Source organism: Manacus vitellinus, unplaced genomic scaffold (assembly GCF_001715985.3).
Source record: "Manacus vitellinus isolate BGI_N305 unplaced genomic scaffold, ASM171598v3 scaffold_49_pilon, whole genome shotgun sequence".
NCBI lineage: Eukaryota > Metazoa > Chordata > Aves > Passeriformes > Pipridae > Manacus > Manacus vitellinus.
Genome location: NW_021940603.1, coordinates 101,057 through 127,603, shown reverse-complemented (window position 1 = coordinate 127,603; position 26,547 = coordinate 101,057). Strand labels below are relative to the sequence as shown.

At 44.1% G+C, this 26,547-nt stretch overlaps 1 protein-coding gene across 2 annotated transcripts in view; it reads right to left on the bottom strand.

Annotated features, from left to right (window-relative positions):
• The window catches only part of STAG1 (stromal antigen 1), a 155,873-nt gene that overhangs the window by 54,028 nt on the left and 75,298 nt on the right, over window positions 1–26,547 (bottom strand). For both annotated transcript variants that reach the window (XM_029962663.1, XM_029962662.1), the window contains exons 6-9: window positions 11,324–11,400; window positions 7,469–7,673; window positions 5,285–5,436; window positions 1,533–1,606 (exon numbers count right to left, since the gene is read on the bottom strand). In XM_029962663.1, the coding sequence (XP_029818523.1) occupies window positions 1,533–1,606; window positions 5,285–5,436; window positions 7,469–7,673; window positions 11,324–11,400 (508 nt within the window). The remainder of the gene's footprint in view (window positions 1–1,532; window positions 1,607–5,284; window positions 5,437–7,468; window positions 7,674–11,323; window positions 11,401–26,547) is intronic.

Genomic DNA, 26,547 nt, shown 5'->3' with positions numbered 1-26,547 from the left:
ACCTAGAACACTGTTCAGTTATTTCTGCAAGTCTTTTTTTTTATTTAATGAGAGAAGCGAGCATTGGAATCTTCCAGTACATTTGAAGCCAATCTACAGAAAGAACAGCAGTAGGAAGACATTCTGAATGAAAGAGTTCTGGGGGTTTTGTTTAGATCAAGGACTTGTAATTTAAGTTACAAAGGTCCCTAGGCATGAATCACTGTGGCTGAGGCTGAATCCCATTATGGGACAGGATTTATTCTCTAGGAGTAATTAAAATAACATTCTTTTGTAGTCATTACCACTTGGTCTAAGGACTGTAAAATCATGTCAAGTTTATAAAACATTTGAACTGTTTGAGAGAAGGAATGCCTAAGAAATTATGAAAGCAGATAATAGTTTGAAATGCTTTCCATTTTTATCCCCCTGGGCCTGGGAGGATAAAACCAGACTGTAACAGGTAGAGTCTTTTCCCAACCCCACACAAGAGCATGAACTACTAGGAAAATATTTTCAGGTGACTTCTTGTTTGATATAACATGCTGAATTCTGAGGGGACAGAAATGGGAATACTCTTAGGGTTTAATTTCTTTAGCTTTTTTACCTCCCTGTCATGGAAGCTGCTTTCCTAAGGAAACAGTGAGTGCTCTGCTGACCCAACACACTCCTCTACCTGCTGGCCCTACACCCACCCTTCTGTTGCCAGGCAGCTCAGGGCTTACTGACCATAAACTACAACCTTCCCTTCCAGACCAGGCTGGGTACTGAAGATCCAAGCTCCAGCTCCACGGGGCACACTCATATATTTCTCAGCACAAACCTGTCCAGCTTTCCTGCTTGTTTTTCTCCATATTTACAATCACTCCTCTGTCCAACTGAACTATGGGCTCCTCACCACCTTCTAACCCTCTGCTCATACACCCTTTCTTGCTTTCTGTCATTTTTCTAAAAGATTTCAGAAATTCCAAAACTTTAAACCAGAATTTAAAACTGAAAGGTTAATTGCATAGTTTAGTATCCTTGAATTTTATCTTCTGACTTCAGTAAGTCAATTAACATTTAAAGAGCTGGTTGCACTAAGGTGCTGCAGATGCTCTGAGGCATCTTGTGATGTAGAACTACCCTAAATCTATTTTAAAAGACTTCTGCTCTCTGACAAGCCATATTCCCAATCTGCTTCACATCCAAGCCATACAAAAGGCCAGGAAGGCTAAAGACACTCAGCAGCCAAGATATGCAGTGATCATTTGATGAATTTAAGGTATGTCCAGCCTGAGCTCCCACCCTGGACAACTCTTCTTTTCAAATCACAGACATTCAAAGCCCACATTCCCACAGCTCTTTAAAGCCATTTTACTGAATTAGAACAAAGTTGTGTGGATGGGCTCTATTGTAGAATTAAGAGGGGGTTACACTTAATATGTTCTTTCACAACTTCAAGTGTTTTTCATAGTGCTTTTGTGGCATCTACAATATTACAGCTCAAGAGAATCAGCACAGAACCTGCCCCTGCCATTTGTTATGGCTGTACTTTGTTAGCATTTCCTTACCGGTATCTATGAACAAATATACCCTTAAAAATAGAGTTCATCATATTCTCGATTTCATCTTGGTTTTCTTGGAGCTGCAAAAAAACAAAACAAAACAAATAAATAAAATCCCATTGCTTGTTATAATTTGATATTCTACAATTCCTGGTTAGGAAACATTGGAAGACCACAGAAGAGCACCTTAGAGGAATCTCCATTTCTGCTTTTCCAGCAAGTGCCTGTATTGTGTGCATATACATATATTTACTTTTACACATGCAATGTCTTAATGGAAGAAAATCAACATTCACTACAAACATCAATGCAGTTTCAGATTAGGCCTTTGAAGTGATCACCAATTTTTGCTACTGAAGATAAGACAAGCAGAGACTTGTTCAGTAATGTCAGCAGTGCTGTGTCCACAGTGAGACTGAGCTGAGGGAGTGACAGCTGCAAAGATTAATTTGGACAAAATTAATGCTCAGTTTAGAGAAAGTAGCTGAAGATGTTCTCAATCTTAAGTCTGACTGTCAGTTGTTTCAAACTTCAGCACCCAGGGTAACGGGGTTTCAGAACCAGGACGCTTTCCAGAATTGGAGCACGTGTGACATCCAGGCCTTAGGCTGCAAAAAGCCAAACCAAACCCAAAGCCCAATCCCAAAAAAGAAAGGTGTTTTATAAATATGAGAGGTTTTTTAAAAAACTTTATATTTCCTACATAATATGGGCATGTTTTGCAAGTACTACTGGAAGCTCACCTTGTGCCAATGAATATGCTAACACAACTTGGAATTAATTACAGCATTCTCATACTGTCAGCTTTTGTACTACACTAAGTAAGTATGACTTAATTACACCTAAATGCATCTTTTTAAATAAGATGGCACCAATTTTATACACTCAGCTCTAGGAGCAGCCCTGCTCCCACATCCAGAGCCCTCGTTCTTCCATGAGGTGTTCCTTTTGTCCAAGCAGGGCCCCATGATGTGTGGGAATGGAAATGTGCCCATATTCTCAGCACAAAAACCACAACAGAGCCTTGCTAGAATGCACATATGTGTAAAATAATGAAACCTGGATAATTGTGGGTGTGCATATTTAACAGATAAAATATTTCACAGCCAGAGGCAGCTTCTTTGACTTCCTGCATGGCAGGAGCTCACAAACACTTTCACCCAGGGGCTTATGTTTTTCAAGCCTTGTTTATAAATATTTCTACAGTATCTTCCAGGTAAGAGCATAAGTAGCTTGCAGAAATCAGTCAATGAAGTCTCCCAGTTTCCTAAATTGTAAGGAGGTGCTGTCTCCATTCTGCACATGGGGAAAGCAAGGCATGAAGTGTTCTTGACTGAATTGCCAAAGAAATGAATTCCACAGTAAAAGGGATTCTGTACAAGGGGTAAAGCTGGTGCCCCCCAGCTCTGTGTGCACCACAGGGCTCTACACCAAACAAGCATATCTAGACACAGTTTCTGGGAACAGCCCTGCTTTCAGCATCAGCTCAACCCAAATATGCACAGACTAACTGCTTGCTCAAGAATTCATAACCCAAAGGGGAGCATGAATTTCTAACCACTCCTCCATTGGGTGACTCCGCAGGCCGGTGAACATCCACGGGAACATGGGGGGAGAGGCACAGGGTGTGCAGTAAAATGGGGATGGGAATGAACCAAGGAGCTCAGGAGGCTTTCTGAGAAACTACCCCAGCCCTGACAGGGAAAGGGGAGCTCCTGGAGAACTTGGGCAGGAATCATTGGGATGTGAACACAGCACAGAAAGGAGGTAGGACAGACTGGGCTTCCTGAGCCACGAGACAGTTGAGACGCTGAAGATGACATTAGTTTGAGAGCAAAATGAAGCAGCACAGACGAAGGGAGAGCATGGATGGCTTCCTCCCTCTTCTGCCCAGAATTCACAGCTCACTATCAACACAAATCATCTGGTCCAGGTCTCCAGTGCTGGGGCAGAGCTGGTGTAGAAGCAGAATCAGCCATTCAGTAGGTCCATGTGAGCTCCCTTCTACCTCTGTGTACTAACATTTAAAGGCTACAATTCCCAGATGTATTTTAGATTCAGTAATGAATTTTCTCTGAAACTGTAATTGCTTTTTACACTCTCAGCTTTTCTAGATCATGCACTTGAATCTGAGTGCTTAACTTCAGACATCTTGAGAGAACATCTGTGTCTTGGGATTCCTGCTCTCACCAACGCAAAAGTGATTTAATACTCCCCACTCCTGAACCTAAGTGAGGAATGAGGGAAACACTCTCTTGTTGACTCTGCAGGCAGTTTCAGAAGCTCAAAAAGACACGTATGACAAGCAGGAGATTTGAATTCCTGGCAGCAGCTACAACACAACTTGCTGTGTTTGATGGCAGATTGCTCCAGAAATCCCCCAGTTGAGCTGAGAGGGCCCCTGCCAAGGCAGAGACTCCCCAGCAGTGAGCAGGGGGTGACAGGGCAAGGGACACTCAGCCACTGCTCCAGCCCCTCTGCCTCACACTCACCTGCCACACTCAGCCTGGCAGCTGTCCCTCTGGTACTTGAGGAAGAGAAACACGTGTGGATGTGCTTAGGAGGGTTTATTATGATGGCACTTCATAAAAAGAATCGTCTAACAAAGTGCCAGCACAGAATATCCTGTAAATTCAGCACAGTTAAACCCTGGGAATACACAGCATTATGTCAGGAACTGCAATACAAGCTCTGTTCCAGCTATTTTGCCTTTCAAAATGCTTTAAAGCTGGCATTCAGTTTGATATTTCATTTAAAATGTTTCTCTTGCATGGAGAGATTGTTCTTACTTTGTGCCTTAATGCATGATTTTTAAGAACTGTGAAAATCAAATATAATTGTGTTAAGGATATAGGGGTAAAAAAAAATACACAATTGTAATTATCCCCAAACAAAGACTATAAAGTCAAGCAATTCTGAGTCAAAGTTATACTAAAAGACTCTAAGGTGCACACAGGTAAAGCACCCAGACAACCTTAATTACCACAGAGTAAAACTGTGGTGGAGGAAATATATTCAAAACTAATATATTAAAAATAAAAAATTTTAATCAAAGTCACATAAACTTCAATTTTTCAATCACTCTCATGAGTTTTACTTGGCATCTTTACAGATTATGGCTGTTTGGCTGTATATGTATTAATTTTCTAATTGTCACCTTTAAGTTTCTTTTAAGGACAACTCTAAACTGAAATTTCCTATGATATAATACTTTAAATTATTTAGGGATGATTACAGCAACCTTCTAATGTTTTTTCTCCCCTAATGCCAGACTGGTACTTTTGAAAAGTGACTTCAATGTCTCCCCAGCTTCTTGTCCCTGAGTCCAGGTTCTACAGCCCCACTGCAGTGTTCTTTGAAAGCAGCTCCAACAAGAAGCAGTAATGAGACACTATGGAATAACTGCAGGGATCAGAGGGAGAAATGGGCAGTGCAGGGAGGGACAATGTGATCCTCTTGTCAGAATCTCTTTGCATAATCAGAACAGTCACTACTTACAACTTGAGACTCTTCCTGCCTGGTCATACAGAGAAGCCTGAGAACAGGAATCATCCTGTGAGCGCAAAACAGGCACAAACTCAGCTGAATGTATTCACACAGGATTTAATGTAGCCCAAGTAATAGGTCTGAGGTCACACAAACACCACTGCAGAACTCATTTCTTTCTCACTATGGCACTCGAGTCACAAACCACCCTGGGCTTTCTGTTGGAGGGAATGCACGTGAACAGGCAAAAAAAAAATCATCTTTTCACTTGCCTCTTTTCTTTTCTGAAGCAGCAGCTCCAACCTCTCATTAGCTCTTTTGCCAATCATTTTGTTCCTCTCAGCTTCATACTGCCTCTGTGTATTATCCTGATGGATGCTCAGGTTTAAGGCAACATTCACAAGAGCAGTCATAAGCTTCATAGCTGCGAAGGCAGAAGACAGAACTTGAGTCTTTACCTGTAATCAGAGCTAAAACTCCCATTTCCTCAGCATATCCACACTCTCAGAAAACACCCACTTCCCCCTGGCACACAGCCATCTGGAAAGCAACCTCACCAATGCAGAAGAGAAGCTGCTCTGACTTATCCTGCTACTGCTCAAAGCTGGGAACCCACAGGTACTTCTTGCCTTAAGTTTCTTGCTACAGTGAATAATTTCTCATTCAAATTGACTGGCACAGAGGAAAACTGAAAACAAGGACCTTAGAAACACTCCTTCCAGAACTGAAATTCTACAAGTAGATTTTCATAAACTTGATCAAGACTGAGCTCCCCGGCATCATGTGGACCTCTGCTCTGCAGGACAGCAGCATAATTACATGTGCAAACACAGCTTGAAGGCAATCTGCAGAATCAAAACAAAGCTCTCAAGCTCGTTAAAACAAGCAAACAAATAAGTAAATGTCCTGGTATTGTCACTGGTAAGTGCTGGAGATCTCTGGCAGGTCCTGTTCCCAGCACACTGTCAGGTACAGTGTAACTGTTGCAGTAACTGAAGTTAGTTTGTGATAACTTTGGCTTTAGCTTCAGCTTTTCCTTGCTACAAGTTTCCAGCTACACAATCCATTCCAAACAATGGGAACTCCTTCTTCCACACAGCAGAGGCCCTGGGTAACATCTCAAACGTGTGCTGCTGTTTCCTTCCTCATACTTTCCAAACATCCCATGCAGGGATGGACCAACCAATCCAAGGGAGAGTGCACAGACCCCACTCCATAAACTCTTCCCTACGAAACAATCAACCCCAATCTGAGCAAATAGCAAATCAAAATCCCCTGGAATTGCAGATGGCATCAGATGGAAAGGGATACAGTTTAAATAACAGGCAGATATTTCCAGCAGGTTACCTGTGGCTCAAACAGTGTTCACCTTTGAATGCTCCATTTGTAGAGGAAACTCTAAACCTGGAAGGTTTCACCTGCATAATTCAAGGTTTTATCAGCCCATTGCTGAGTAACATGAAAAGCACGAGGGGATGAGTTTACAAGAGTTCAGTCACTGTGAGCTGAAGGTTTGGGGTTTCAATTTTAAAATCAAACTCCACTCCAGATTTGAGTTGTTTTTTCAGTATCATTGGAAATCTGCCTCTTGCTTCTTGCTTCAATTCATAAAGAGAGATGAAATTGTAAACAAATTCTGATTGACTCTCTTGAACACTGGGTATTACACTCAGAAACTGAGCAAAATTGTATGAGGCTGACTGTGGAAAGACTAAATCAGTAACAAATATTGGCTGTAGCAATATTCAGATTCTGATACATTTCTGTAAAGGTGAACCTTGCAATAAAATGTGTTCCTTGTCACCTGACATGACCAGCTTTAAGCACCAACATCCAAGCCTGGTATTACTTTGTAATTGGAGAAAACCAGTTACTTGTAGAGAGCAATTCATCCACCTTACAGCAGACATAGAGGTCTGATGAAATACACTCTAGAAAAGCCTATTCCTATTCCTATGCTGCACCCAGGGCTCTCCTTACATGCAGGCAGCTGCATGAAAGGTGTGGTGTGGCTGGAGCCCTTTACCCTTGGCCCAGTGCTCCCAAACCTAAAACTGCTCCAGAGTGAAGGTCAGACTGTTCTTATTGGTGGACAGAAATTCTCTGATAATAAAATTATCTTGACACTCCTTAAGAATGAATTTGTACTCCAAAATACCAAATTATTAAGACATTCTATACAACAAAGGAACAACTAATAACAAACTCCAAGACATAAGCACAGCACTTCTGATTCTGAGGATCCACTGGAGGCCCCTGGGTATGACCAGAACTCAGTGCCCCACCTACTCCTTTCCAAACTAAACGTGTACTTTGAGTACAGCTGTACCATACATGGCACCTGGCTTTGCTCAAGCTCTCCACAATTCTAAGTGCTGGTCAAATCCCAGGCAAGGCAGGAGGAGTTGTCCCAGTGGCTCAGCAGCAGCAGCTCCTGAGCAGCAGCTGTCACTTACCAGCCAAGGTACTGGTGTGCCTGAAGGCCCTGACCTGGGAGTCCGAGAGCCCTGTGAGCAGGGAGATCACCGTGTCCATCATGTACTCGTCGTAGATGATGCTGTACTGGCACTGCCGGATCAGGACCCCGATGAACTCGCAGAAGTTGGAGCGGAACTTCTTCCACTGGGGCCCGGGCATGGTGAGGGGATAGTCCCCACTGTCCTGCAGGGCAGGGAAAGCAAAACAGGGAGTGTTGAGGGGCTGCCCATTTCAGTTATTTTAATGCTGTTGTAGCCGTCCCAGGCTGAATTTCTAAGCTCGTGTTCCTTCAAGCCAAGGAAGAATAACAAATAAAACCCACATTATTCTTCAATAAACGGGGAACCTCAGGGGCACAAAACCACTTTTGCAAAGACTTCATTGTAACTGTTTTACACTTGCACTATTGGCTCTATATAGTCCAAAATATGTATCCAGATTCAATTCTTTTCCTTGTGTCCTGGGTTAGGAAGTGGGGGGAAAGCATGAGAAAGGAATATTTCCAATTATTTAAGGTCAAAACCTAAAGAAAGGCTTGTGTAATTGAAAGCTGTCACTCTCCAGCCCCACTTCAACTCCAGGTTAATATTCTATTCAACTGGCTGCCCCTCCCCACAGACTTTGCTTTGCTCAAGTTTACAGTTGAGATCTTTTCAGAAAGTAAACATAGCTCTGTTTTAGCTTATAAACATAGCCTTTTCCTAGAGGTAAAACTTGCCTTCTGACAGAGGAAATGGAAATTTTACTAGAGATTCATCCACTCCATCTTCAAGAAGCTATTACAAGATTGGAGTAGGCATGTGAACACTCAGTTCCTTTAATTCCTCTCCAAGTCTGCCCTGACTGTTCTCGCTTCACTGTACAAACTGCATTTCAGCGAGACCAGCCCCACAGAATTAGAACATGCTTTTTGCCCCTTCCCTGAAAAAGCCTGAATACCACCTCCCTGGCCACCTGGTTTGTAAGCCAATTCCAGATTATCCAAACCATCAGGGCAATAATGCTCCAGCCTCAATCTCTCCCCCAGGATAAGAAGTCAGTAGTACCAAAGTTAAATCCATTTGTACATATTCATTCTGTGGTTTTGTGCAGAACAAGCTCTTTGCTCCTCAGGACATGTTGTACTGCCCAGACTGAACCATGTAAAGGTGGTAATGTGGGTGTAGAGGAGCTGCAATCAAATAACCTTGTGCTTAATCTTTATATATTACATTCCCCTGCAGCAAAACCCCTGCCCCTCAAATTTAATCAAATCCCACACATTTCAACCACACCAAAATGATCTGATGGACCTCTGCACATGAACTTTGGTACATAATTACACTTTCTAGAGGTGGGGATATGCAGAGTTTTGGAGCAGCTCCTCAGAATCTCTAGGGCTGTGTGTAACTACTCACAGATGTGTGGTGTATTTTTACCTGCAATCACAAATCACACAACCCTTTCAAAAGGCTTCTGGAGACTGCCCCGAGAACACCTCACCTGGCTGAAGTGGGAAGAATGAATTTACAGTAAAACCCATTTAGTGGATCTTTTACTGTTGAACACCAATAAAAACATGACACATTAGTGACACTGATGTGATATTTGATGGCCCAGCACTCAGAAAAGTCAAAGCAAACCAAGTCTTTGTTCACCTGCTCAACTCTTAACACAAGAATTATGAGGCAATCCACCTACAAAATGCCTCTGCTCAGAAGCCAAGCACCCAAACAGTGTAGCCAATCGATGTCCATGGAATTCCCCACCTCAAACTGAACTTGTGGCAGCAATGAACAGTTATTTCCACCATTTAAATCCTGCACAGGCATTGCTCCATTCATGAGGAGGAAAATCAATGCTTCAATCTCTGCCCTGAATGCAGCAACTCGGGCTAGCAGCCAAATGATTCCTGCAGCACTGAGGGAACAACGGGACAGTTGGGATTTCTGGGCTACTGGCAGAGGTGTCCCAAGGGAAATGCCAACAGATAATCCTGGAGGACAAAATATTCACCAAGTTGCAGTCTAACACTAACAATTTGATGCTTTTATACTAAACCCCACAAATTCTCTCACGAATCCACTCAAGTGTTAAGGCAGAAGCTACAGTTATTAGAACTGTAAAAGCTCTGAGAAGTTTTAGGTAATTGAGAAAGAAAGCTCATGCACCCTGTGACTCTGAGACATCCTGCTCTTAGGTACATTCATGCCCTGCATAAGGAAGTGGTTGTTTCTCCTTTGAGAAACAACTTTGACAGTTTTTGAAAAGTGTTTTTGAAAAATACTTTCTTCCATCAACTGTGGGACAACCTCCCCTTGGGCAAAATCAAAGTTCTTTGGCCTTTGGACAGTGCACTGGTCCCTTATTTTATATGATGGGACTGGACTACACACCATATCCAATGCTGGTTTTTAAATGACCCAAGTAAAATTTACACTACACCACTGCATTTTACACTACACCACTGCATTTTAATAACTCTGCTTGGTGATGTTTTAAAAAGAGAAAGTAATTAAGCCAGAATGCAGCATGAATTGATACAACCCTTCGGCTCATCACTGGCCACCCAAATTTTATTCTCTGTCCATGCACACAAACTGCCTGAACACCTGAGCACAGCAAAGGAGCACCCCATGGCTGCAGTCAGGTGTTCAGTGAAACATCTTCTACTGAAGGCCATGAACAAGATGGAAATCATGCAGAAGGAAATCCTGAGAGAGAGCAGTGCTTCTATTTATAGTTTTCCTGCTTAACTTTCTGAATCACAGCCTTGGCATTCCATTTAGAATTAACTGATCAGACAGACATTGCTGTCCTACAGAAAATTCCTGTTTCAGCATTTGTTTTCCTCATTAAATAAAAGGAACGCTCAGAATATCCGGCTTTTTATACGTGAAAATCAAAGGAAACACAGTTTGAAAACCTCAAAGCTAAAAAGCATTCACCATTAGCAACATGTTTATTTGGACAGAAGACACACAGTCTGACTTGTAACACACTTGTTTTCAACTAAATGCTTAGATCTTTTGAAAGAGTACTTCTTTCTGCATCACTGTTCCAAAATGGCACTTTTCATGTCAAGTTCCTATTTGGTTTAAATTGCCATTTCAAGTGAACAGACCATTACTCTGCACACAGAAAACAGCCCAATGGTGCCAATGCTGTGGTCCTGTCTGAGGGTTCTGCCTGTCTCAGGCCCTGCAGTTCTTTGTTGTGTGGTGGCACTTCCAGGAGGTGAATGCCAGGGCCCAGAATGGCACTGCCAGGGGCAGGGGGATCAGAGCCCTACAGTTCCTCCTGTGCTCCTCTCCCTGAGCTCTCCCTGATCCAGGAGGGACACACACACAAGGGGGTCCCCAAAGCCACACAAAGATCCAGGAGGGTCTCCATGGGTCCAGCCCAGGGCTCACATGGTCCCAGGTGGTTCCTGCACAGTCAGACCTGGCTCTGTGACACCCTGGAGTGAGCCTGCTCCCTGCTTTTGTGTGACACTAGACTTCTGACCTTAAAATGCCTAATTCCCAACTTTTCAGTACCAGTATTTCAGATCCAGGGCTTACCCAACCCATGGCACTGACCTGTCAAGGTGAGTGACTATAACCACCTTTCAAATTATTCTATTACTTGTTGGTTGTTCATTATAAATAATACCATTTATCTCCTTCCTAAAGCTCATGCTGGCTTGTTATTCCTCATCCAACAGCAAAATTCTCTGCTTTGCTTGTCAGTGCAATTTCCCATACTGAGACATTGTTTTCCCACTGTTTTTTTGCCCATTGCATTTTTAATTTAGGATAGGAGCATACAGTAATATATTTCATAATATTTAAAGAACTATTTGTATACTCTACCTCATCAAATTCTTCTGTCATTTTCCTTATGATTTCTGCATTTTGCATGTTCCTAAACATTTCAATTCTTACTGTACCTGTAATGTAGTGAAAGAAAAAGAGAAGTTAACACAACCCATTTTTGGAACGTCAAAGTCTCAATGCTTTCCTGCTGCTAAAGGAACAGCTCAACAATACACACGAGAGCATGGAGTGCAACAATAACAGGAATGCTTTGAACAAGGCTGTCTCTTGAAGAAATGGGTAAAAAGAAACCATTTGTCCTGTAATGTGCTTTCAAACCAGGAGTTAGTGACATTTCCATCTTTTCCTCCTGGCAGCCAAGCCAGTGCAAGGCAGCAGTGACAGCAACGGGGACTCATGTCCTGGCTAAAGGTGCCAAGTGTTTTCACTTGGTGTGCAGAACCAAAAGAAGCCCATGTTCCAGGTCCAGCTGTGCCCTCTGTGTGCCCAGCCCTGGATCCCAGATGCCCTGCTCCCTGTGCAGAGACAGGCAGTGATGGCAGTGCCCAGCTGAGCCCCAGCACAGCTCAGGGACGGAGGCAAGTCCTGCCCATGCCAGGGCTCCCAGGCCCAGCAGCAGCACCTGTGGCTGAGTCACTCCTCCCTCTGGGTGCTGCATTCCCCCCAGCACCCCAACAGCCAAGCTGATGGGATTAACTCTTCACTGGGAATCCAACCAAGCTTCCAAAATTAAAAATGTAACAACGCAATGGCCATAAATGACAATTCTTGTGACATGATCCAAATTCAATCAGTACAAACAAAATATTTTGACCCTTGGAGCTAGAGACTATCTAAATACCCAATGACATCACCCAAGACAACAGAGAGACACTTTCTTTGCTGCTGCCTGATCTTCTCTTGGTCACTTCACAATCTTCTTTTGTTAATGCAGGAAATGCAGAAAAATTAAGCAAACTGCAGAGCTACAAAATCCATCCCAACACCATTAACATCACAAAAGAGTAAGTCCCACAGCTTTTACAGAAAGTTCAATTGGATTAATGATCCACTGCATGGCTTCAAAAATTCAAACCCTAACAGAAGCAGCTTAACAGTGAGCAGTATTATCCCTGTACAAGGGAGAAATAAGGATAGTTTAAACATACTGAATATTACATGAATGTTTTAATTCTGGTATTTTATTCCTTGAAAAAGAAGCATTAGAAACATCCACATTTCAAAACATGCCAGCACAGTCAGAGCCTCTGTATGTTACTGGGAGGTTGGTTTACAACACAAATTAAAAAGTGATTTCTTGAATTAGTTTTGCTTCTTCATGAAATAACATTTAATTGTTATCTGTTTCATACCGGGTAACACTGTCAACCTCAGTTCTGACAATGACAAATTTGTGCTTGGTATAATTTCTGTATTATTATTAATAATTTCTGTATTATTAATAAACAATTAGTAATGCAATATATCCATATAAAACCAGGAGCCCAAGAGAATATCATCATGTGACCACTGAAGGTGTGTTTTATCAGCTCAGAAATCACCTGTACACGCAGATATATTTTAGTATTTCCCCCACCACTGAGAGTTTTGTTTTGATCAAGTGCAGCAGTTTCCCAGTATGTCTCAGTACTGCTACAGATGGGTGTTCTTGGAAACCCCTCTCAGGTGCAGGAACCCCCTTTCTGTCCCTGCCTGCTGCATCTGCTGCTCTTCTCACTGGTAACACACCCCTCAGTCAGTCAGTGACCTCCTGACCTTTGTTATTTTACTGCTTTAGAGCCCTGATCCCAGTTTTATTCCTATCTGTTTATGACTTTTCTTAATAACCTGGAACAGCTTCAGTTTCTGTGGGATCATGGCCAGGCTCCTCCCTTTGCATGCCCAGAACTGAGAGAGCACCAGCTCCGTGCTGGGCACCCCAGGGCTTCCCTGATCACCTGCAGGGTTACAGGTGAGGCTGGGGGGATCCTACATCCCCCCCCCAAACAAACACTGGCTCAGTTCTTTGGGAGAGGGATGAAACCACTCCTGATGCCTCCCAGGGGTGCTGGGGTGCACAGGAGCTCAACTCTGCCAGGGGAGTGCCAGCAAACATCGAAGGAGAGGAGATGAACAGCACTACCCACTCACTGTCAGGTCTCCTTCCTTCCTCCACCTTCTATGGCAAAGTTTACAGGAGGCAGAATGAGAGTTTCTGCTTATCTGGCAGTGGGCACCTGAGGCCTTTTCCCCCCACAACCTTCCCTCCCAGCCAAAACACAGCCCCACTGGCTTTGCTGGAGCACTCTGTAAACAGGCTCTGAAAGCTCTGCCCACAGCAGGTTTCATGGTGTCATCACCACATCCCCACACTGCAATGGGCAGCAACATTCAGAGTTCCTGCCATTAGTGAAAAGCAAAACTCTCCCATTTTAAAGTGAATCCTTAAACCAGAACAGATTTTCTATAGAATACAATCGAAGGAGTGGAATACATCCCCACAGTCTCTGCCTTACTCATGCTGCTGCCAGTCTTCTATCCTTTTCTGAGTTTTACCTCTATCATGAAGCTCTCACTCTGTATTTAGTGAACAGGACCTGAACTGTCTTAGTTCACTAGAAGTTGAGAAGCCTATTCTACTTCAGGACTAAGTTCTCAGTTCACACCTATTCACATACATCGTGTTTTAAGAAGTCTTCTCATTGACATGTAAGTCTATATCCTTAATTACCGAATTCCAGTTTAACTTTCAGCTAAGGCAGGTACCAATTTAATTTGTCAATAATTAATCATACCACCCAACCCAGCCTGTAAAAGTGCAGAGAAAAAAAACCCATACATAGGACACAACTTTATTTCAAAGAGAGAAGAGAAAGACTAAAAGGGTCTATACAAAACTGGATGAAAAAAACCCTAAAGTGTGGGCAAAACAAGATATAATATTTCCAGGAGATATAACACACCATGTACTCAGTGACTTCAGAAGAGTGAGAAGAATAACCAGTTATAACAGTGAGTTCAGCAGAAGAGAAGAAACAATAGACCTCCAAGAGCTTTGTAGGGTGTGTAAGCCCTGGAGCTTGAGCAACAACCAGCCTTTCATCCTGGGAGTTACAGAGGGGACCCTCTGGATGGGGGTTGTCCCATGAGCACCTTTCTTCCCCCAAACAGGGGTTCTCAACTCCCTGGCCCCAGGGAACAACCCTGCACCAAATGCTGCACTCCAGTGTTCTCCTGCAGGAAAGGGAAGGTCAGATGACAGCCCAGGCCACTGCACAAGTGGGACTCCAGTCCAGCAGTGCCCAGTTCTTTACACACTGCTAATGACACCCAGTGACTGGGTGGGAAATGGCCTCCTGAGACCTAAATCCCTGCTGGCACTGAGCTCTACCCTGTGCAGCACACTAACCACACCTCAGAGTCAGGTGGCACCTCTGTGCCTTTATTCATGGAAGCTACACAGCAATTCCATCCCTTCTCTTTGGGACCACCTGCCCACGCTGAGTAAGCTGCAAGAAAAGCAGTGGGAAAACTGCAGCTCAAGAGTGAAGGCAATGGATATAAAATAAGCCCCTAGCCTCGTGCTAAAGGAGGATTAATAGTGGGCCCTTACATTCATGTGACTGGTTAGTATCTCTCCACCACACAAACTGGAAAAACAGCAGGAAGATTTATAAAGGCATGGAGATGAAGACACCAGAAGATTTGCCCTGGAAAGGATCATATGAAACAGGCAGTGTGCTCTTTTGCATCAGCTCCAAGTTGCTAGTGGGGATCAGAGCACTGGGAATTAATCTGGGCTGCTGGAACTGCCAAGAGAGGGCAAGTTTAATAAAAATCTTGCAAGGATGGATGGTGATTACAGAATTGCTGGATGGGCAGTGTTTCTCTCCCTTAGTATCACTCAATTTGCATCTCTTATACCTTTCTCCCCACTTGGAATTTAGATCATAAGAAAGAATCCACTTCTCTAATGCCCATCAGTGCAGTTTTTCATCTCAGAAGTGGCAGTGACAAATCTCCACGTGAAAGACAAACAAAGGCTGAAGTCAAAGCACCTGGAGCAGGTTATTTCTCACTGCTCAGCCTGGGCCATGGTCCCCTTCTGTAGCACTTTTGGTCCCAGAACAGAGCTGCTTGAAGCTCCCCACAAATTGCTCAGGGTAGCACATAGGTTTGTTTTCTGTGCCTTGCTCATGCTCACACATGAACACTGCAGAAGCTCTTCCCTCATTGGAATCAACAGGCATTAATCATTAATCCAAATGGAAGCACTACTGGCAAAGTCAAAGCACATCCAAGGAGATGCTGAGACTCCCAAATCCCACCAGGGCTCCCAACTTCCTATGGATTTCTGTGCTGGAAAACTGAAAGTCTTTACTGAACCCAGAAGTCAGGAGAGAAGCCAACCCAAGCACTTTGTTGAACTTCAGCATGCACAGGAATAGAAGAGGTTTTGTTGGTGTATTCCCCAAGACTTCCTGCAGCAGGGACTCCACACTGCCCAAGTCCTGCTGCCAGTGAAGTAACATTCAAAAGCCAGGGAGTTCCTCAGAGACACAGACCCAACTCATCCTCAGAGCAGCTTTCAACAGTGAACTCTTACTGAACAAATCAGCAAGAACCCCAGTGGGAGAATAACTACAGTCCTGTGCAAGTACAACCTTATCAAACAAGAATCACAGACAAATGTTAAATAGAATTCTAATGGTTCACCCAAGTCTCCTCTCCTACAGCAGAACTGGAACAAGTATCTGCCAGTTCCCAAAATATGTTTGAATGTGTTCTCTGAAATCTGTTTGCAATGTTAGGGCCTCACACACAATTCACCAGGGAAAGTGCCCTCTCCTGCTGCAGCCCAATTCTCTAACTGACCTGCTTATTCATTTACCTACCAGAAGAGAATTTTGTTACCTTTAACTGTTTTGCATATTTGATGCACTGCTCTGATTTTGTCCATCGAGTTTCTGCAATTTCTGAATCTTTACCTTTGATCATTTGATTTTTCACATTCCATGATGGTTTTCAGACTGTTGCACAGCCCATGACTGAACAAGTAGTTATCTTGCTATAATTCCCATTCCTCCTTTGCCTTAGGTTATTTTACACTTGAGTCTAGAACAGAATTTTTGGAACAGGAAACTCTTTGTTTTTTTCCTTGGTTGTGTTTCCCACACAGAACCTATATATATTTTTAGTACAGTCTCTTCCTCTTTTGAAGATCATTATCTTTGTTTTGCCCTTCATTTGGCTCTCACAGAACTAGGAATATTATTATTCTAATGCCTGGGCTCATTTTAATTGCCATCCCAATGATGAGAATTACCTCTGGAGGAGAGTGTTTTCCATCGGAGTTTTTCTCCTTCTGTATCAAAACCTTGTCACCACCAGTTATAAGAATTCACTGGAAGCCCTTAACTTGCTCTACTCCTTGATGACACCTCCCTGGTTTAATTCCCTTCATCTCCCAGCCCCCTGCACCTCATGCACCTCAATACACCGAGGGAGAGCAGCAGTGCAGCCTCTGTCTCTGCCCTTCCTGCCTTGCTGGCTCACAGTCCATCCTACAGACCACAGGACCTGTGCCCAGCAGGAGTTCTGGCTTCCCTCCCTGCTGGCACCACCCAGACATGTTCAAGAAGGCTATTCTGGATTTCAGAACAAAGGGAAATGTTACACAGGACAAGGATTTAGTGGCAAGCTCCTTTTCCAGAATTTTCTGAAAAAAAAATCCTGATTTTGCTAAAAATCCTTCTCAGCAATCTTCTGGAATTAAAGACTAGGAAAGTCACTCCAGAGAACTCCATTAGGGTCACCAAGTTTATGGCCATGTGTCATTAAAGCTGAGAAAATCTGAAAGGAAATGCTGACTCTGGAATGAGGAATCTTTGGTTGTTGGAGTCCTCCCACCATCCTGAAGGGCCCTTTGGGGCTCTGTGCTCCCACTGCCTGACTGCCACCTCCAGTCCCCACCCTGGGCTCATCCCATGGCCACATGACACGTTCATACCACATACACTGTCAGTGACTGAGGCACAAACAGGCACACTCCCAGGGAACACTCCTAAAGCATTTGGAATTCTACCTCCTTCATTACACAAGGCTCAGAAATCCATTATTGCAATGGTTTACGTAACTTATACATAAGGAGGGAAACACTTCTTCCTTACTGTCATTCAGAAAATCAGCTGAACTGTTTCTGCTGGCCTTTCACACCAAATTCGGGCTAAAGGGAAACATCTCGCCCAGTGTGGACACCTCAATTTACAAAAAACTTTAGTTTCAGGGATGAGGCCCAGCCAGGGTTTAGGAAAGGCAGGTTCTACTCTCCTCCTGTGACAGGGTGACCTGCTCAGTGGATGAGGGACAGGCTGTGGATGTGCCTACCTGGATTGCAGTGGAGCATTTCCCCCAGTGTTCTCCTGGAGCCACTGGCTGCTCAGGGCTTGGTTGGGGGCTTGTTCCCTGGGCGAGCACTGGCTGCTGGTTGGGCCCAGGGCAGGGTGGGGAACGGGGCTCCAGCCAGGGAGACCCACACGTGGGTAACTGGGATTGCTGTGCTGGACACGACTGCTGCGCCTGCTCAAGGCTGATGGCATTTCTGGCAAGTCGTGCTTCACAAACCCCCTGCAGCTCCAGGAGGCATCAATAACCAGATAAAAGTCATACAGTTAGGAAGACATGGACATTTTCAAAATTGTATAATGATCTCCTTCATATTTTCTTAGAGGAGTTAATATGTAGTAAGCACAGGCAAGAAAGTTTTCATATTAAAAGACAGGAAAACAAAGATAGCAAAAACGGTCAGTTTTCAGAACAGAATGAACCTATCAATAGATCTTTCTATGTAAAAGTGCTGATAAAATAGGTTACATAGCAGATATAAATGCTTTGAAAGACAGGATAATAATGGAGCAGACAGTTTGCTGGTGACAGAATTCTTTAGAATAGCCAGAATGACAGCTGAGAGCCAACACTGTTGAAGGATTTCAGTCATAAAACCCATAAATTGGCAAATAAAGCTCTTCAGGAAGAAAGCATGCTGATTCCACAGACTGCTAGCAGAAAAAGAAGTAGGCTACATAATTTAGTGCATCAGAAATGGTACACTCCATGTGCTCAAGTCTTAGAAGTTTAATAAAGGAAACTTCCTTGCTCTGGGTGTAAGGCAGGTGATGCTGTTTTGCTATGGCTCTACAGCACGTGCATTTGGGAAGTGTGAACTGCTTTGCACCCCCACGTTCATGTCACTGAGTACCAAGAAGCCAAACAATTAATAATCAAAGACACTAAACTTGCAATCTAGTATTTGTACTAAATTATTTCACAAAATAGATCTTCTCAGGCTTTGCTGGCTTGAAGCAGCAACTCTCACATGGCAGCCACCCTTTTTGTCAGACCCGAACAACAGTAAATGACGTGAACATGAGTGAAAAGCTCAGGAGTCTTTGCTGCCCCAAAGGCAGCAGTTTGTTCCTGGGAATGTCTTTTGCACCTGGAAGCATCCAGAACCTCCACCATCCCACAGGCACACCCTGCCCTGTCCTGCCTCAGTCAGTTCACTGTGCTGAATGAGAAGCTGTGAGCAGTGAGGACACTCAGGCTTGAGGAGAGAGGCAAAGCACACACCCAAGACATGCTCCTGGGAAACTTTCCCCTGTTCCCCCAGCGCTGGTGCCAAGATCCCTTTCTGGGAGCCCCTGAAAGCTGCAGCTTCCTGCCCATGAGCTGCCAGGGGACGTCTGGGAACGTTCCCTGGGGATGTGATGGAACACAGGGTGACCCAGGGAGCTCTGTACCCAGCAGAGTGCACGGGGTGTCGGGAGTGGTGCAAGCACAAAGCATCATGAGATGAGCGTGGCCTGTGGCAGCAGCTCAGGGTGTGCTGGGCTGCAGGGCCAAGCCACACTGGGACTGCTGGATTTAAGGCTGCTGGTGGATCTGTCAGCTCTTAATCCTGTGTATCTTGTATGTCCAACACAACCTGCAGCTTATCTGCACACCCTTCAGAAGGGACATTCTGTCCCTAAAGCTGCTGCCTGATCGTTTTATTGGGTAAGTCGAGATCTTTTTTTGCAACACAATTAATAACTATTCCTCTATTTGCCATTCTTTACCCCACTGCTTGGGTTTTTCTCTCTAAATTTGTATATCCTTTTGGAAGTGGGATGGTCCCAATTACATTCAGTGCTCAGTGCCCCAGGTGCAATGTAAGTTTGAGAGAGAGATTTTTTCTTTGTTTCTAATACATACACATACAAATGTGTCCTCTATTTCTAATTCTTACCTTGGCCTCTCAGAGCACTGCCAAGCACAGAGGTTTTATTTTCAGATTATTCTCAATTATACTCACAGGAGCAAACTGTGAGTAACTCCAGCTGGTCAGTGCCTGTGTGGAAGCAGCCTTTGGGTGCCTGCTCTTGGGAGTGACTCAAATCCAGCAATATAAACAGAGAGAGCTGGAGGTTGAGCTCAAAGTTAAGTGTAAGGTACAACAATGCAAATATCTGGAATAAGTCCATTTAGGTGTATCTACCCTGAGTGCTTTTATCAAAGGCTGCTTTCACCTCTGCACTCCCCCATCAGCTGCCCTGGGAACATGTCCCCACCCCAGCTGCTCTCAGAGACAAGAGGGGCTCAGGGTGGGCCTGAGCTCTGCCCCCTCTCAGGGGGATCCTGTCTGTGTGAATACCTGACCTGAGGGTGCAAAGACAGCAGAGCCAGACACTTCCCAGGGGCACCCAGTGACAGCAGAGGAGCCAGACAAGCCAAACAGGAGCACACTGATGCTGGGTAGGCAGTTCTGCAGCCAAGGGTGCAGTGACAACCCCACTGCCATGGCTGACGAGAGGCCACAGGCACCATCCCTGTGCCCAGCCCCAGGCCTGGGCTGTGGGGGAGCTCCCAACATGCCACCAGTCCCTGCTGTGGGAACTGGGGCTTGGCACTGGGTGAATCTGCTTATAACACAACTTCAGGGGTGGGATAATGTAATAACCAGGTGTCTCTGGTCATAACACAACTTCAGGGGTGGGATAATGTAGTAACAAAGGCCTTGAAAATATGCAACCTGTCGGATAAACTCATTTCAGCTCAGAGCAAGTGCTTTGTACCACTACTGTACTTTCTACAATATTTCCAAGCAACTACAATAAGCCTCAAAGCAGTTTTTAGAATACTGAGTACTTCTCAAAAGAAAAGTAATGGATTTCTGTTCCACCACACTGGAAGAGGCTCCACGTACTACAGATTCTTTATTATGCATTCTGCTGAATAGCTAAAATCCACAACCTTGGTGTCATTAACACCAAGCTCTGACCAACTGAGCTCCTCTCAGGGGAGGGCAGGATCAGGGCCAAAGGGATGTCTGCACTTGCAGCATCTCTCCAGTGCCCAACCTTATCAGCAGTGGCACCACAGACTGCCCACTGAGCTCCAGGCATCCCAGAGCCAATCCTTACCTTTCAGTGTTCACCTCACCCCTCAGAGAGCCCCCAGGCCAAGTGAGACTGGAGATACAGAAACTTCTTTGAAACTTCCTATATCTAAAACATTTGATTTCCTCCATTAAATGAAAGCCACCATCTACCTGCAACGTTTCCAGGATTTTTTCTTAACCTGAAAGAAAAAAATGAGACTTGGGTGCATTTCTGTCTGTAACTATGCTGCTTAATAAAGTCTGAATTATCTGTTTAACCAAATCTGACTGATCTTGGATATAAAGTGTCCCAATAAATTTTACCAAAGCAGGTGAGTGAACAGAAGCCAAAGAGGTCACTGGGGCACAGAGTGAACCACGACCTCAATCTCTGTTAATCTCTCTCAGTCCCTGACTGAGCTGGAGACAGACAGGGATACACACACTGTGAGTGCTGCTGCTTCAGCAAAAGCCTCAGCTGCAGCACAACCACCCCTTCCCCAGTACTGAGTCTGGGTAGCTTTTCTAGTTTCCAAAAATCACGAGGTTCTTCCAAATCTGTTTAAGTTACATGGCCTTCAGAACTTCATCTCTCATAAAGGTTATCTGACTCTTCACAAATATGTTCAACTGCTTTTGTGTAATTCAGTAAAACTGACCAACACAGATCCACTAGAAACCCCTCTTCATTAGTTCTGCTTCTCATGAAATCACTTATTTAGAGTATATTAAAGACCAAGCATTTACTGCCAATGGTCTGTGAAAAGACAATGCAAAAAATGAGCTGAGCTGGCTCAAGGCAATGCCTTATCATTCCCTCTCTTCAGTTAAAAGGACATAAGATGAGAGGAGACCTCCTTTGTCACATAATTATTTTTCCTGCTTTGCTAGGGAAAAAAAAAATCTATTTTCCCTCAGCTGTTATCTCATTCCAATGTCCCTTTCTACTTTTTGACTGTCTGAACACATGTATGGAGTTTTTTTTTTTTAAGGAAGTACAAAGAATTTGAGAAATCCCATGCAAAAAAAAAAATACCTGATCTTCACGCTGAGAAATTCAAGCAGTGCCAAACTTCAGATGCTCTGTGCAACCTTGCTGCAGTGTCTTTGTGGACCCTGATGAGCCCCCAGGCTCCAGGCCTGGGCACTGTTCTGTGTGGCCTCACCAGCCCCAGAGAACAGCAGGATTTGGGAGGGGTAGGGGTTGTCCTGTCTCTGCCATGTGTGCAGGCCCTGCTGCAGCCAGGGAACCAGGGAGGGCAGAGCAGGAAGGGGTGCTCTCCCAGGAGGACTGATCAGGATGCTCCCCACTGCTATTTGCTTGCACTTCTGAGCTCCTGTAAGAGAACCTGAACAATTTAACCTATCTCAAAGCTGGTCCATAACATTCTCCATTTTCCAGCACCTTCCCTGCAGTCCCCTGGATGGATGCCCAGAAGTGCAGCACACAAAGGACTGGAAAGTCCTGGGGGGTGTAAAACCCCAGAGCTTCAGGAAGGGGACAAGGCTTCACTCAGCCCTTCCTCAGTGCACAACAGAAGGGACAGGGCTCAGGCCCCAGCCCTGCTTTGTCCTCACTGTAAATGTGTATCTATCACACAGACAAACAGCTTCAAGTTGCCACTCCATGAACTTTAAGAAACCCAGGTGCTCTGAGCTTAGTCATTAACCAGTCTGAGGAGAAGGAGTAGGAAATCAATAACAGCAATGGTTTAAATGTGTCACATGTTATCTGAGAAACCTCCCCACAGGGAGTGGCACAGATACTGTATCTGCTGCTTTTGATATCAATGACTGGGCCTGGATTAGCTATTCCAGAGCAAAGACAGGACCTTCACTTACAAGGGATTTATAAAGAGAAGAAACCCTACAGAAAAAAAAAGGCTGTGAGGAAGACTTCAATATTTTTTAAATTTTTGACTGGAACTTGGCTACGAGGGAAAAGTGAGAGGAAGCATCAGATCAAAAGTGAACTTAAAACAACACAATGAATATTTGCTCAACATGTTTTGGCATGGGTAAGAGAACAAGAGAGCACATATTAGAGTCAAAATGAGCAAAAGTCTGGATATGCTGCTAAAAATACAATGCAAGAGGGAACTGTCACCTCAGAACTGAGAGAAGATAAACTGCTGGAACACGCACAGATCACAGCAAGTGTTGGCAAGACAAATGGAAGTGGAAATGTGGGAAAAGGAGCAGAAAACTGAGAAAGCTCAACATGCAACTTGTTCCTTAAGAGTGCATGTCTAAGATTCACTAGGAGTGTTTGAGAGCAAAACATAAAACAGATACACCTGTATAAACTTAGTAATACTAGAACCTCAAAACTTTACATAAGTAATAAAGCAGCAAGTCCTGAAAAGAGTGCTGAAAGACAAATAGTAATAAACAGCAGCTGAAATACAAGAGGGAAGGAAGAGTCTGAGCACATTAATTAACACTAAGATAGTGGGCTCAAGGGGGAAAATTAATCAAGTGCTGCTAAGGAAAAAGGAAAGAAGAAAAACACAGAGGAACATTGCAAGTAAGGCAGGTTGAATCAGGAAAATGCTTAAATCTTTATTTATAATCCTCTCAGATTGTTTTAGATCCTCTACCTTAAAAATTTTACGATCAGAAACAGTTGAAATTACGTATTTTGCTCAAGTTAAAAATGGCTGTGTAAACACACCATGTATTACCATGCCACTAATACCATTTGTTGTTGATACCCAAATGCAAGAGCCAGAAGAAAGTAGCCACCTTCCTCACAGGACAGTTGGGTTGGGAGGGACCTTAAAGCTCCTGTCATTGCACCCCCTGCCACAGGCAGGGACACCTTCCACCACCAGCTTAACCAGAGCCCCACAACTCCTCTGGTTAGGTCTCACAGCTTAGTGGAAAACTCTTTAAAGTGGGAAAATACAGAGCAATACTTATAAAAGACTTTACCAGAACCTACACCTAATGTACTATTTAGTAAAAAACACTTAGTTTTCTCAATATTTTGTAAAAAACAAGAGTATTTTTTCCCCAGCTTTCAGCACTTTAGGCAAACTGTCCTTTAAGGTTTCCCAGCACTCCCTCTCCCCCACTGTCAGTTTAAGACACCTGGAAGTGCTCATATCAGGGTGTCTTTACTGTAAACAGGCTCATATTTTAACCATGTTCAAGTTTAACCACAGTGCTGAATTTTCTGTACAGTCCCTATGTGTTGGGTATAACTGCCTTCTCAGCTGTAACTCCCTGCCAACACAGACTGTGTTCAGTAACCCTGCCAGAGGGCAGGGTTAGGTGGGATATTGGGAAGAAACTCTTCCCTGGGAAGGTGGGGAGACCTTGGCACAGGTTGTCCAGAGAAGCTGTGGCTGCCCCAGCCCTGGAAGTGTCCAAGGCCAGGTTGGACAGGGCTTGGAGCAACCTGGGCTGGTGGAAGGTGTCCCTGCCCATGGCAGGGGGTGGCACTGGATGAGCTTTGAGGTCCCTTCCAACCCAAACCATCCTGTGGTTCCATGACATTTAGTACTTTTTTGCTGTTATTACAGGCTGACAGGAGGTAAAAGCAATGCAAGGAGGAGAGAGGGCTGCCCATTTTCACACACCTTGCCATCTCATGTTGTTTCCAGGAGATTAAAGTCTCAGAATACCTGAGGGTTAATGCATTTTTCACCACTGTGGGATGTCTCTCCCTGTTTCCAGGCAGAAGGAACTGCCAGCTTTGCTCAGCACAGGCAGCAGAGGGGAGCAGTCGTGGGGGTGAGGAGTGTAATGCTCCCCTTTCCCAAGAGCTGCCTGGTGTCTGCTCTGCCTTCTGAGCCCCAGGAAACACGAGCCACTTCACAAGGTCAGTTCTGTGTGCATTGCCCTGAAAGCAAGCTGGGGGATATCCATCTGGGCACCTGAAATCTAGATCTACACCTAAGCACTGCACTTCAACTTATCTCACACCTTCACAGCTTGGTGCTAAACCTGGCCCACAGCATCCTTCTTGATTTTATAACCTACCATAACTGGAGCAAAGCCAATGCAAGTAAACTCAACTGTTAATACTGTATACTGAATAAATACAACTAAAAACCAAGGTGTACTAGACTAGTATTCATTACACTAGAATGTACTCTACTAATAGAACTTGACTACACAGTCTGAGATCAATTCACTTACTCTGAACATGTCAAAATTTTTCCTTCATTCCCCAACCTCTGATTACTTTTTCTTCCTAAAACATAATAAACTTGAATTTTATATCCCAATCAAGGAGGAAAAAGAAATAATTATGGCATTACATACATAATATGCAGTGTAGCACAACAGGGAAATCCCTGAGGAAAGTATCAGAGCGATAATGTGATATCCCAAGGTGACCTGACAATTTCCAGCCACAGTGTCTGGCTCAGGCCCAAGCAGTTCATACCCAGCAGTTGTGACTCTGCTCTGACAACACCCTGTAGCAGCTGAACCAGCACTGCCCATATCAGCAGAGTGTTTACACCCCAGATCTCAGTGCTGGCACCTCAGAAACTTGGGGCAGAAGAGGCTTCACACCCGAGAGAGCAGGGAAGAAAGAGGGCACAAGGATCAGCTCAGAAACATATCACTGGAGCTCCACTCTCTGATCTTAACTGAGGCATTTTTAACACAAAGCAATAACTGTAACAAAATGGAATGGAGTGGTGGGAAGAGGGTTATGAGAAGGCTCTACACAATTCCATGTGGGACAGAGGAAGTGTAGATGCAACTGTTTGTTACGTCTCAAAGACGTGCCAAGGAAGTCGCCAGTGAACTATCAGAGAGCTCAGTACAGTGATTTTTCCACCCAGCTGAAGAACAATCCTGCTGTTCAGGCTGCCATGGAAACCAGGGGTAAACGGGTTGAGTCTTAGGTATCAAACAAATCTGAGAGGGAGAACATCCTTCCTTGCTGTTACACAGAATGGTTGGCAAGTGCTTGTCATGGGCCTGGGCTGGAACCTTCCCTGTTTGCCACTCTCCTGGAAGGGCTGCAAGTGGAGCAGAACAAGGACACACAAAATCTTTACAGCTCAAGAGGACTCTCCCCCCACAAACAGTAGAAACAGAAGTATCTGTTTGACAGAAGTATACATAATTCCAACTGTAAACATTACAAATTAAACTCTAAGCCATGAATTTAGTTATTAACTGTCGAAATGTATGATATGAGAGAGGATAAGCTGTGTTTTGCACACCACAGCAGTAAGTCACATTTCTGCATCTCTGCATCACCACAAATCTTTGCCATTCTGGGGCCAGCCCCACAAGCCTGGAGTTTACAGAGGGAAAAAAGAAAAAATATTACTTCATCATAAATCTTGAGAACAAAAAGCAAACTAACTCAGCCTAGTTTTCTGCATCATTATCATTAAGATTTGTAATCAAGTCTTTGTTACCTTTGTAACTCAGATAAAGAACTCATGGCACTTTGAATCTCTTTCCTTAGTTAATCAGGACTTAAAATTCCAGTCTGTTACTGAAATACCCACAAGTGGTAGCAGGACTGGCATATGTTTTCTTCTGTACATTAATGGAAAGATTTACATCTTGTGGAAGCAAACACAGTGGTGATTGGTTGAAAAGACTTGTCAACAGCTGTTTGGAAGATTACAGATCCAAGTGCTGCCAACTCATAAACTCCATCTCCTCATCATTCAGAGCACAAGATTCTGTGTCACTGGTCACTTCAGCAATTCACCAAATTATAAACCAAGAGATGAAATCAAATGGGTTCCTTTCCTCTGAACCCAGACAGTGTGAAGTCTGCTGAGATTCTGTCAGTGCTGCCACCCCAGGATGAATGGATGATCTCTGGACAGGCATAGCAGTTGAATTCCTCTCTCTCACAGCAGCTGTGGCAGTGCATGTG